This window comes from Neocloeon triangulifer, unplaced genomic scaffold, assembly GCF_031216515.1.
Source record: "Neocloeon triangulifer isolate White Clay Creek 2 clone unplaced genomic scaffold, ASM3121651v1 ptg000010l, whole genome shotgun sequence".
Classification (NCBI taxonomy): domain Eukaryota; kingdom Metazoa; phylum Arthropoda; class Insecta; order Ephemeroptera; family Baetidae; genus Neocloeon; species Neocloeon triangulifer.
In genome coordinates this window covers 979,217-991,826 of record NW_026775552.1, presented here as the reverse complement: position 1 = coordinate 991,826, position 12,610 = coordinate 979,217, and the positions used below count along the sequence as shown (strand labels likewise).

At 37.2% G+C, this 12,610-nt stretch overlaps 2 protein-coding genes across 2 annotated transcripts; both read right to left on the bottom strand.

The window, feature by feature from the left end:
- Positions 1-1,631: 1,631 nt before the first annotated feature.
- Positions 1,632-3,659, bottom strand: LOC132195729 (brachyurin-like). Its single transcript, XM_059617903.1, has 8 exons — positions 3,533-3,659; positions 3,306-3,471; positions 2,813-2,990; positions 2,592-2,755; positions 2,438-2,536; positions 2,246-2,382; positions 2,032-2,197; positions 1,632-1,972 (listed from the first exon to the last, which is right to left on the bottom strand). The coding sequence occupies exons 1-8, from the start codon at positions 3,575-3,577 to the stop codon at positions 1,671-1,673; spliced, it is 1,257 nt and encodes a 418-aa protein (XP_059473886.1). The 5' UTR covers positions 3,578-3,659; the 3' UTR covers positions 1,632-1,670.
- Positions 3,660-8,938: 5,279 nt separating this feature from the next.
- Positions 8,939-10,859, bottom strand: LOC132195699 (brachyurin-like). The gene is made up of 8 exons (XM_059617864.1): positions 10,721-10,859; positions 10,504-10,663; positions 10,155-10,329; positions 9,932-10,095; positions 9,767-9,865; positions 9,565-9,701; positions 9,345-9,510; positions 8,939-9,280 (listed from the first exon to the last, which is right to left on the bottom strand). Exons 1-8 carry the CDS (start codon positions 10,799-10,801, stop codon positions 9,054-9,056), a joined length of 1,209 nt encoding a protein of 402 aa, XP_059473847.1. The 5' UTR covers positions 10,802-10,859; the 3' UTR covers positions 8,939-9,053.
- Positions 10,860-12,610: the final 1,751 nt, after the last annotated feature.

The window sequence follows — 12,610 nt, the reverse complement described above, 5'->3', positions numbered from 1 at the left end:
AATTCTCAAGAAATTCTTTGAGGGAGATAAGGAGCAAAAAAATTTATTGATATTTATTTAATTTTTATTGGCAACCCTTGTCGCTTCAAAGATCCAAATCTTTAAATTATTCTCAAATGGTATGTTTTAAAAAGTAAATGATTAATTATCTATTTTATTCAAGGATTTTGACGATTTATCAAGATATTCAATTTGTTAATTAAATGAATTGAATGATTTTCGGGAGGCGAACGTAAATTTGTTCAAAGATATTTTGCACGGCTATATGTATTTTTAAACCATCAAAGATTATCTAAAAAAAATATGAGAGAAAAAAAAATAAATTTTCTTCTCATAATTCATTATGTCAGTCATTCATACATACAGAATCGACAAATGAAAAAAACGCATTAACTATTGCTGTGCTTGTGTTTGAAAAAGCAGTAAAATAAATATGTCATTTTTTTGTGGGAAAGTTTTGTATTTCAGCTAAAAATTATAATTATTTTAAATGCCATCAATACATTGAATGGCATTGATGCAACATGGGAAATTAATGCTTCATTTAGCTCAGAAACTCTAACAATATTACAGGAATGGAAACGAATTACACTAATAAACCAAAGCTAATTGAATGTTGGTTCCATTCAGGAGCCCCTAAAAAAATAAAATGTGGTAATTTTAAGAGAAATTAAATACAATTTTCCAGTGGATGCAAAATCGAATAATTTAAGTGCCCCAGTTTAAACTGAAATACATTTAACCGCGCTTCTTTTTTTTTATCCAAGGATATCCGACTTCTGCTGCAATTGAAACACGTGTGGCTTTTACTAAATCGCGCGCTCGCCTTCTCATAAAATATTGTGGGTAGTAAAACGCGCCGCTCTGAAAAAATAAAACAATTCCTTTGTTTTCAGTGAACTTTCACTGGAAATCAAGCCGACTTGAAACACAATGCTTTGATGATATGCATGCGGCTAAATTGACCAAAAAAACTCTGTAATTCTGGATAAATATTTGCCTTTCGTTTGGTTTAAAAATACATAAAAAAAATTAAAATTTCCAAGAGTAATGAAATAACTTTTGCAAAAATAAATTTTTACAATAATTTAAATGATGGAAAATTTAATCAACTGTTGAAAGAGCCTTGCAACAAAGATTTTTTGTTTTTCCAAAACGGTTTTTTAGAGATTTTAATTTCTAGATTAGAATAAATAAATAAATTAACCTTAGAATAAAAATGAGGCTGATTTTGTATGAAGTTAAAATTGATTGGAAAAGAATCAACATATTATCAACATGAGATAATCTATAATAATGTGATTATGTTAGGTAATATTCATATAAACATCTCTGAATTTAATTTTATACTCTCTTATTTGTCCAATTTTTAGTCACATGAAATAACGCTGTTTTTGTCATAATAAATACTTTTTTGAAAAATGAAGCTGGTCCGTGAAAAAATTCACTGTTGAGATGATTTTCAAAACATTTCGAATTTTTATCAAGAATTTTACCAAAGACGCATTGTGGTTGGAGCCTATATGGCTACTTATTAACAACATTATGCACTGGTTAAAAAGAAATAATGAAAAAGTAGAAAATACTCGATTTCTATAATGCCAATTTTATATCAAACTACTGAGGTCGATTTAAGCAAGAGCATTTTACAAATGACAGAAACGAGCCGTTTAATGGTCGGTCCTCGATCTTGACCTATCCGTGGTTTTATTTCTTTTGGTTGTTGTTGTTTTTGGGGTGCGTGTTGTTGTCGTCTTCGGAGTGCGTGTGGTTGTAGTCTTGGGTGTTCGCGTTGTTGTCGTCTTTATTGTGGAAGTCTTTTTCGTAGTCGTCACCTTGGGAGTGGACGTCGTTTGAGTCACAGATGATGATGTACTCTGGCTGGTGCTGGTTGCGCTCATTATTGTTGACGGTGTCTGCGTTGAGCTGGCCGCGGTGGTTGTTGGCGCCTGAGTAGTGGTGCCAGACACGTCTGCCAAATTCCAACATCGACATTGTGATCTACGATTATTATTAACAATTGATACGAACCTTGGCCAATTTTATTGGACATCCAGCCGAGGTAGGAGGTCACTCTGGTGAATCCCGAGTACCCCTGCAGACACCCTAGAGAGGAGCCAAACGAGACCACGCCGAACTGCACCCAAAGGTTGTTGGTGCCGGCGTCTTTGAATATTAAAGGCCCGCCACTGTCACCCTGCCAAAGTATATTATTTTCTTGGAAAGCAATTAATTCAGGGCACACCTGGCAAGTGGAAGCTCCAGATTGTTTGGTGCAAATGGTTGAAGCAACGACGATCGAAGCTCCAAAGTAAGTCGCGCACTGCGCATTAGAAACGACCGTCAACTGAGTGAACCTGAGATCGGGACTTGTAGCAGAACCTGTTGACGTTTTCTGATTCAAATCAGTTTGGCTATATTTCATCGTTATTCTTACCATCCGCGGTTCTGCCGAAGCCGCTGACGGTGAACAGGAGACTCGTCAAATCTCGAGCAGCGTCGGTCATGGACGGCAACTTCACCGGTGAAATGCTCGCTACGGATTTGGTCAATCAAAACAGTTAATTGTCAAGAAGCTTGTGCGAGCCTACCAGTGAAAGTAATGGGAGAGTCGAGCATGATGAGGGCGATGTCATTGTTGAGGTTCACGTCATTGTACAGTTCGTGGGTGAAGTTGACGGTCGAGGTGAGCCACATGTAGCCAGAGGACAGGGTGTTCTGGCTGATGGTGCCCAGGATCACGTCGTACGCGGCCCTGATATTTCATATGTTTAAATTGGCATGATTTGCTTTGATTGGGAATATTTCTGACCCTGTGCAGTGGGCTGCCGTCATGACCCATTGCGAGAGGATGAGGGAACCTCCGCACAGCCAGGTGTTGTCAATGAAGAGCAGCGTCTGCCACGGGAACTGGCCCAGGGTGGCCAACGAGCCGCCCACGATTTCCTTGCTGATGCCAGAGAGCGAGAACGCTGTACCCGCGACAATTGCTGAGTTTTTTTGAAGAAGGTTAATGATCTTTCAAACTTATCCATTTATTAGTGACTCGAAACTCAAATAGAGACACACAAAAAGATGGAAATTTAGTAATCAAGACTTAATTAATGAAATTGATTGATTCATTGACATATAGTTAAATTTAAAACATCGATAAAAGAGAGACCAAAGTTAACTATAATCTTGTTTTTTCCTACATGTTAAAATATTTTGCATTTGACTGAGTAGAATAAATAAAATAATACTGATTAATTGTTAAACATCTTATTTCTGATCGATTTTAAGAAAAAGTAGTAAAGAGTGCTTACGTTGGACGATTGGGTCTGCTTTAGGATCATCAACCTTGGGTTTGTTGGCCTCCGTCAGTTTGGTCCATTGTGAGGCGCTGAGCTTCTGGTTGACCTGAGGCAAGGTGCGGTCCTTGGGTTTGACTTTCAGGTAAACGCCTTCGTCCTTACGGGCGCCAACGGCCACCTTTGTTTTTCAAAGTTTCAGAAAACCTGAATTAAGGATAAGATCAACTTTGTCCCCTCACCTGCAGTAGCAGTGCCAGCAGCACTAACACGAGTACATTCTGCATGTCTTTTAAAAAAGAATGATGCAAATGAATGAATGCATCGACCACTCTGCCCGCATATATGAGGAGGTTGCAGCTCACTTCCTGCTCGCGTTACACGATTATTCTGGAAGCATGTTTTGACATTTATTTCCCAGCAATTTATCTCGTTCGCCATCGGTAATTTTAAATAATGGTCGACGTAGGAACGTGCATAGTGACAATTAATTACTTTTGTCAAATATTTTCATAATTATATTGTTTGCACGTTTTATTTTTCATTGCCCGCATTTGCTGAAAACGTTTTTGAAATGATTCGCACAATCCATGAGATTGAAATTGTTGATGCCATAAGTACGTGATTTTTTAGAAGACAAATATTTAATTAATGCAGACCTACGAATTCACATTTTAACTTTTTATTAGTGAACCAAATTCTGCTATTTGCTGCAATAAACATTTTATTTAGGTAAGAAGCTGCCCAGATTTGGTTGAAATGAAACTTAATCAACGCACGAATGAATCATTTATTTCTTGCAGAATAATCTAAAAAGTTTTGTTCGTATCTGGTCATGCGGAAATGAGAGATTGCGAAATCCTTTGACCGTCACTGGGCAGGAAAATGGACGTTTCGAAATTTCCTGCTTTTTAAAAAGTCACTCGCTCGCTTACTGTTGCAACATCCGCCGAGTCCATTTTTGTTTTCAAAGAATCGTTTCAAAATTAAACTGTTTTGAATTGAGGGTCGTAAAATGACGCACAGCGCGGTCTGAACAAACAGCAATTTACATTCTTTCAATTAATTCGTGGAATTCGTGATACAAATTGAACTGGCCAAACTTCATATGCGTACTACATGTATCGAGAACAGAAAAAACATTTTTGTGCTAGTAATTCAAATTTTTACAATAAAAATATTTTGCTTGGTGAGGGTAAAATTTTTGGTTATGATTTAAAACAACTTCAATTGAATCCAAAATTGCAAAATATTTATACATGTATCAGTCGATTTATGTACATTATGAATAGAGTCATTGCTTTTGAGAATTTATTATTTTAATTTTTTTTTTAAATAAAATTCATGCATTTGTTATTGAAAATCAAAGAAATACACGCAAATAATTTAAAGGAATTTTTTATTAACTTTTAATATTCATTTAGAATATTTTTGACGAATGAAAACCAATTTGGCAAAATTACGTAATTAAGGAAAAAATCAAATTCTTTAATAGAAAATTATGCAGCATTTATTTCCCTGAATAAGATTGTTCCCACTTCTTTTAAAAGTTTGCAATAAAATACCATTTTAAAGTGTAAGCCGAGAAAATCTCCGCAATTATAAAGTTTTCCTTGAAATGAAGAACCATTGTTTTATTGCAAAAAATTCCAATTTATAGTTTTGAGGGCAATGACAAATCAGTCTGGAGAAAATATCTAACGCGGATTAGGAGAATTTTCCTATTTGCATCATTTTTGCTGCGTCACTTTTGAAAATTCCTTTCTCTAATTTTTCTAAAGAAGCGTAACTTGTCTGCACGTGTGTTGTAAATAGAACAAAGTTTTTAATTTTCATTTTCCGAGTTTTTCGTCTTAAATTATGACGAAAAATGCCTCTGGCATGACAATGTAGGTAATTATTAGAAAATAAGCTTGTTTTTAAGTCCCTTTTGTTTGCCGAGTTTCGCCTCAATCACGCCATTTATATTTCTCAAGTGCTTCTTTTTCGTCGAAGAACTCGTCACTGCCTTATTTGATAGCAGCAATTTGACGCGTAGAACAATAGTCAACCATGGGAGGCGAAATGTAAATTAAATTTTAATTTCATCCGCCCGCACAACCAACAACTGAGGCAGTAAATTTCCAATTACCCGATTTCTCGGAAGGAAAAGTGGCCTATTAAGTACGCAGGGTATATAAAATGAAGAAGTTACCTGAGGTGTTTAATCAGGAAGACTCGGACAGACGAATCGTCACCCAATTTCCTCAAGATGTTGTCTCTAATTCATCTCATTCTGCTCGCCTCTCTTTACCCAAGTAACTAACAAAACTTTATTTCTTTTGAATGAAAATTGAAAAATGTTGCTCGCAGCAACGTTGGCCGCTGGGTTTGGGCCAACCGTGGCCGCCGACTGGGCCGGCCAGTTTCCCTACGTCGTAAGTGCCGCAAGTTTTGAGACGAATAATCAATTTCAAGCCATTTCGCCCTGAAAAGGTCAAAGTTCAAAATCCTGCGAATCCAATCAATATGACCTTTCCGGGGGTGATTTTGAGCCAAAAGATGGCCATGGTTTCCTCTGTATTATTCGAGTAAGGGAAAATAAATTATTTTGCACTGCCGAAAAGTATTTGAATTACTTAAAATGTGCTTATTTCAGTCCACGGACTGTGACCGCGAACCTGATGACCGACGCCGACCTGAAGGTCCACGGCGTGGCCAAGTTGGTTGGCACCGCCTTCTCAGTGTATCAAGTTTTGAAAACGTGCCAACCTTTCGGCGAAGCTCGATTCAACTTGACGCTGAGCGAGTTCGTCACGTTCGAGGCCAGCCACGCGGACGCCGCCATCATTTTATTCCAGGGAAACGTGAGTTTCGTTTTTGCATTCTTTATTTTCAACACCCCGAAAAATGTTCAAAGTACGGCCAATTTCTTCTTGCAAAATCAATTACAGAACAAATCTTTGGTGTCAATAGGGCTATGTTTTAAATTTTTTTAATTAAAAGCTGAAAAATAAATACTTCTCGCCCTAGCAGGACTGACAATTGGTATAAATCCGCCATTATTGTCAACCTTCACTGTTTTGGTTTCCCAAGGGAAAGTAACATTTTCGACTGGAAAGCTTTTAATTAATGCCCCAGTAATGAACACAAACAAATAATATGACCGTATATGATGCGAAATGAATTACTAAAATATTTTACATCAAGATTTTTGCGTTCAAAGAAAAGATTCGTGTGGTAGAATTTCTCGATCGGAGGTTGATTCATGGTGATTTTCCTCGGTGGGTTTTTGTGAGTTGTTTGTTGTTTATTTTGTTTAAGAAAAATCAATATTCCTGCTCATCTAGATTATGTTTTGGCTTCGGGCTGCAGCCATAATTCTTGAGCTGTGCAATCATTTTTATAAGAATTAGAACAAAAATCAATATTTTCTAAATATTTTTATTTAAAATTAACAATTTTTCGTGGAAAATAATTTAAAGCTACATTTTTTTGAAGAAAAAAGTTTTTACAAAAAATTTGACAATGCAATTCAATCAAGTTTTGTGTTGAAATTTGATAGGTTCGTTAAATAATATTTAAAAAAATTGCTAATTTGAAAAAAAATTGATTTTTGTTTTTAACAGTAATTCTTGTCAAACTGATTTCTCAGCTCATGAATTGTGTAGCCGCAGCTGAAATTTGTAGAGCAGTCTATTGTTTCAATTTCTTATACAATGAAAAACTTACAAAAGTTATCGGGGAAAAGCCAATTTAAAATTTAAATTTTTCGAGCAGTTTTTTTACTTTTTCCTCGGTCAGAATAATTTTTTTTCAGACACACATGACTATTTTAAACAAATGAAATTAATGAAATTCGATAGAGTTTGATGTCCAAGACGACGGCAACGCTTACGGACACCGAGTGCGACGCAGCATTCACAACTGGTTCAAGCAATATTGGGATTTGCGTCACACAAGACACTACCCCTGGTATTTGCACGGTACGCATTTCGAATTGGTAAAATCTGCGGCATGATTCTGATTTGGTTTTTGAATTTGACGATTTTTCGTATCCAACAAATTAAAGGCAAAACAAACGACCTTAAAACCAAAGCAGAATCGAAACACATTTTTTCTTCTCTCAAACTGATGCTTTTGCAGTCGTTCTTTACCGACAACATGGGGACGCCCACCTATGTGTGGATGTCGCTGTTGGTGGTCAACGGCCGAGTGCAGTCTTTTTTGGCCAGTTCGAGCTGCGACGGAAGTAATGACAACGTCAAGCCAGTTTTTTTCTACAAGACGTCCTACATGCGCGACAAGATTCTCGGTGTTGCTGGCATCGTCGTCGACAACCCTTGAAATCAATTTCAGATTTATTCCTTTTTTTTTCATTTCGCCACCGAGAGTGTTTTTTATTTATTTTTATTTTTGGCAAATAAAAAGAGTTCCTGCTTTTTATTTCCAATGCACTTCATTTTGACATGTTTTGGAAACAAAGAACAGGAGTTAATACTCACAAAAAGACCTCACATTTGGCCTGTAATGGTGTGAAACGAGCTCCTGGCCGTGAAGCTATGCCGATTTTTAGTAATTTTTCAAGCCAGAGAGCAACCTCGAAATCAACATTAATAAAAAATTCAGCTTTTTTATGAGCTCGAGCTGTTTTTTGTATTGTTGAGTTTTTTACCATTTTGCGTGAATCTCGATTTTTCTAGAAAGTTGTTTAAAAATTAAGTAAATATTCCATTCGTTATTTTGCCTAATTAAAACCATTCCTAAGTTTGATGAGTTTCTTTTTAGATTTGATATTTTTGAATGTTTTCACATTTTAATAAAAATTTGGTTTCACTTTGACGTATGAATCAGATTTATCTTTCTGGATTTTATTTTCTTGCATGCAAACGGATTGAGAATTATTTTCTTGCTGGTTTGATCGATCTGCGCCAAAAAACGAGCACTTCCATCGCGAATAGTTTCAAATGCCTTGTATATTTAAGAGCATATTTTGAATCTCCGCATACAAAATAGTTAAAGTGCTGAACATGAATATTTAGATTTTTACTTGTTGGCTTCCCAATTAAGAAAAAATTAAATTTGATGACAAATCGTTTTGTTTTTCATAATATTTTCAAATTACAAAAAAAAACGGAACATGTCAAAAATAAAATTATTAATTAAATGATATGTACATATATGTGTATTTTAATGATTTTGCCTTGTCACTAGTCTAACATTCCTTGTTTCTTTGTTGTTGATCGGTCGCACTCAACATCCGCCTCCTCATTTCCTCCCTCATATAATTAAAAAATTGCCTACTTTTGCGCATCTCGCAAATATTGCAAATGCATTGAAAAATTAAAATGGGTGTTTCCGTTCACTTGAAATTAGACCAATAACCAAATAATTAATGAAAATCTGATGGAAACAATGATGCGTTGGCGTATATTTCTTTTTCCACAATTACTTTCACCGCTTCGATGGTTTTTAAAAAAAAATCAATAATCGGGGGAGCTTTTGTAAAAAAAAAATATACTAAAATGCGAGAGGCCGAGAACTGCGCTGGCCAATACGATTATTCTTCCAAGATTGTGTTACAATTAAAAGTTTTGGCATCTGCTCACCACGGCTTTAGAGGGCTGATAAATAAAGTGTGATTTTTTTGCCGAGAAATTGTTCATAAATGAAATATAAATAAATTTATTTATCGCAACCAATTAAATATCAAATTTAGCGCATTCAATTAGAATTTTCCGTACATAATAACATTCTTTTATATCTGTTGAAATTGGTCCATGCTTATTTTCCCACGGGCTTCTTGGTGGTGCGGGGGCGGGTTGTGGTTTTTGTAGTTGTCTTGGTAGTTGTCCGAGGAGTTGTTGGTTTGGTAGTGGTCTTGGTGGTCGTCTTGGTGGTCGTCTTGGTTGTTGTACTCGTTGGTTTCGTACTTGAGGTCGTCGGCCGCGTCGTGGTGGAGGTCACGGTGTTGGTCACTCCCGTGCCCACAGTTGTCGTCCCAGACAAATCTGCTCAAAAGCGTTAAATTGGTGTCTCGCATTCAACAATGACGAAAACTAATTTTTTATGAACCTTGGCCGATTTTCGTGGACATCCAGCCGAGGTAGGAGGTCACTCTGGAGTATCCTGAGTACCCTTGCAGACACCCTGACGCAGAGCCAAACGACACCACGCCGAACTGCGTCCAAAGGTTGTTGGTGCCGGCGTCCTTGAACACCAGAGGTCCGCCACTGTCACCCTGCAATATAAATATAATCTTTCCACTGTTGAAATAGAAAATAAATCTTCAGACCTGACACGTGGAAGTGCCACTTTGTTGGGTGCAAATGTTGGAAGAAAGGATAGATCCAGTGCCGTAGTAAGAAGCGCAAACCGCATTTGAAACGACCGTCAACTGAGTGAACCTCAGATCGGGGCTCGAAGTAGAGGCTGCGTTGAAGTTGGATTCAAATCTAGAGTCAGGCATATTTCAATCATATATTTTATGCTCGTACTGTCCGCTGTCCTGCCAAAGCCGCTGACGGTGAACAGAAGACCCGTCAAGTCCCTTGCAGCGTCGGTCATGGACGGCAACTTCACCGGTGAGATGGTGGCTGAAAAGTAAATTGAAATATAAGTTCAGTGAAGCTGACTGTCAGGGTAATTTCTGCTAAAATTACCGGTAAAAGTGATTGCTGAGGGAAGCTTGACGAGGGCGATGTCATTGGCCAGGGTGTTGGTGTCGTACAGTTCGTGGGTGAAGTTGACGGTCGAGGTGAGCCACATGTAGCCGGAGGACAGGGTGCTCTGGCTGATGGTGCCCAGGATCACGTCATACGCGGCCCTGAATGATCAGTTCTTAATCTTTGTACTCATGTCAGGGTGAATATTTTCGTGACTGACCCTGTGCAGTGGGCAGCCGTCATGACCCATTGCGAGAGGATGAGGGAACCTCCGCACAGCCAGGCGTTGTCAATGTAGAGCAGCGTCTGCCACGGGAATTGTCCGAGGGTGGCCAAAGAGCCGCCCACGATTTCCTTGCTGATGCCAGAGAGCGACGACTTGCCCGCGACATCCGCTAAATTCACACAATTTATCTCAAAAGGATCACATTTCGTCTTCTACCCCAATCAGAGTTTTGACGCAAATTAAGATGAAAATGCTGCTTTATTTTGTAGAGAAACCAAGAAGAAAGTTGCAATGGCAGTGAGAATGAATTTTCAAGGTAAAAGGAGAGTTGAATTAATATTACGTTGGACGATTGGGCTGGCGTTTGGGTCGTTAGGCTGGTCGGGCTGGGCCAGTCGGGCCAACTGGGAGGCGCTGAGCTTCTGGTTGACCTGGGGCAAGGTGCGGTCCTTGGGCTTCACTCTCAGGTAAATGCCTTCGTCCTGACGAGCACCAACGGCCGCCTTCGATTTTCAAAGTTGCAGAAAATAATTGCCAGGATCTCAGTTGATTAATCTCACCTGCACGGCCAGCAGTGCGAGTAACGCCGACGCAAATGTGCTCAACATCATGGGTGATCGTCGATGTGCAAAATCTGCCATTTGAATTGAACGGTTGAGTCCGCGGCTCCTTATATTGGTCGAGCACTTCCTGCACGTTACACGTCCCGATAGAAAATTCTCGCACATGATTTTTGCAACATAGTGATCAATATTGTCATTTTTCACTCTCATAATTGCAGTGGTTGCACTTCCTGCAACCGCCGTTTTGATTTTTTCGCTTCAATGTATTGTGATGAGCGTTGCACATATTTTCACGTTACTTTTCCGTATGTTCTGACTATCATGTACGGTTATCATTTTTAAAGTTGCCTTGGAAAGAGTGTTTTCACGGCAACAATAATCAAAATGAAATTTAGTCAGTTAAAGTTTTTTTTTTGTCAAAGTTTTTCATTTACTCAATCTAATTATTTAATTTTCTTTTTCTAAAGCGAATAGATTTTCTAGGGATTTATGCAACCAAAATTGAAGCTTCTTCAAAGGCAAGAAGAATTGTCTGCAACATTTGATTTATTTACGTATTCTCAATTCAACAATATTTTCTTTTTAACCATGAATTATTAAACGTGTGAAGCAAACGGCCAGACACACAATTTCAAAATTTAGTTTCGAAAATTTTGCAAAATCGTGCACCATCACCGTCACTGAGAGGAAGTCACGTATTCCAAAACATTGTTTTGCAAAAACTGAGGCTCACTCGCTTGCTCGTCATCATCAATCATTCTCTTGCATTTTGAAATCGTTTTGAATAATACAAATTGTGAATTGAAAAAAAGGAAGACTGCAGAAATTTAAAAGATTACATTACAAAGTAATAATGAAATCAAAAATAATTTAAACAAAATTTATAATAATAAATTGCCACGTGCAAATAAGACATGATTAAATAATTAATTTGCAGAGAGATCAAATTTTCCTCATTTATAATTATCATAAGACAGACGAAACCAGAAGAAAATGTTTGAAACTTTTCCGTAAATGTAAAATTCCTGTGATGATTTGAAGAAATAAAAATTTATTCCTCTGATTTTGGCGTACTTCGGGGAATTGATGAAAGCGTGTATCAGTTGAATAAGTGATCTTTCAAGCCTGAATAAAAAATAAGCAACCCGCTTGACACTTTTGCTGCGCGGGTTGCATAGTAATGTTTTTATTTTACCGTCACTCGCAGGAAGCTAGATTTCAAGATCATCCGAGTTTAAATTTTTGCTCGTGCGCGCCGGCAACATCTATCATTCTTTGTGTGTGGAAAAAAACAAAGTACTGTTAATTTCAATATTGATATTTTTGTTGTAAAAAAGTAATCGAGCGAAAATTAGTTAAACAAAACAAAATTTAAATTCAAATTATTTTCGTTAATCACTTTTTTTTTAATATCGCTGTAAATATTATTTTAAACAGGCAGTTCTTCGTATCAATCTGCATGTGAACGAAACGTGACTCACTATTTTGAAACATTTAAAATTGTGAAAAATTGTGCATCGCTAGCAGGAAGTCACGTATTCTAAAACTTTTTTGTTTTTCCACAATATGAGTCTCGCTCGCTCGCTCGCTCGATGGTCATCATCAATCACTTCCTTTCTCTTGCATTTAGAAATGGTTTTGAAATAAAATATGCAACTAAAAAAGAAAGCTGGCGCAAACGTTATAATACCCAGTTTGCTGGGAAATTTTTGTTTTTAATGAAGCGAAAATATTGTTTGAATATTAATTTGAATAAAAGGAAGAAATAAGAACAGAATGTTGCAAGAGCTCAAAATAAATAAATAAACAATCACACAAATAAGAAATAAACAAAATTAGCGACATTTTAATTGACTTTTATGAGGCTCATCGTATTATGCTTTAATG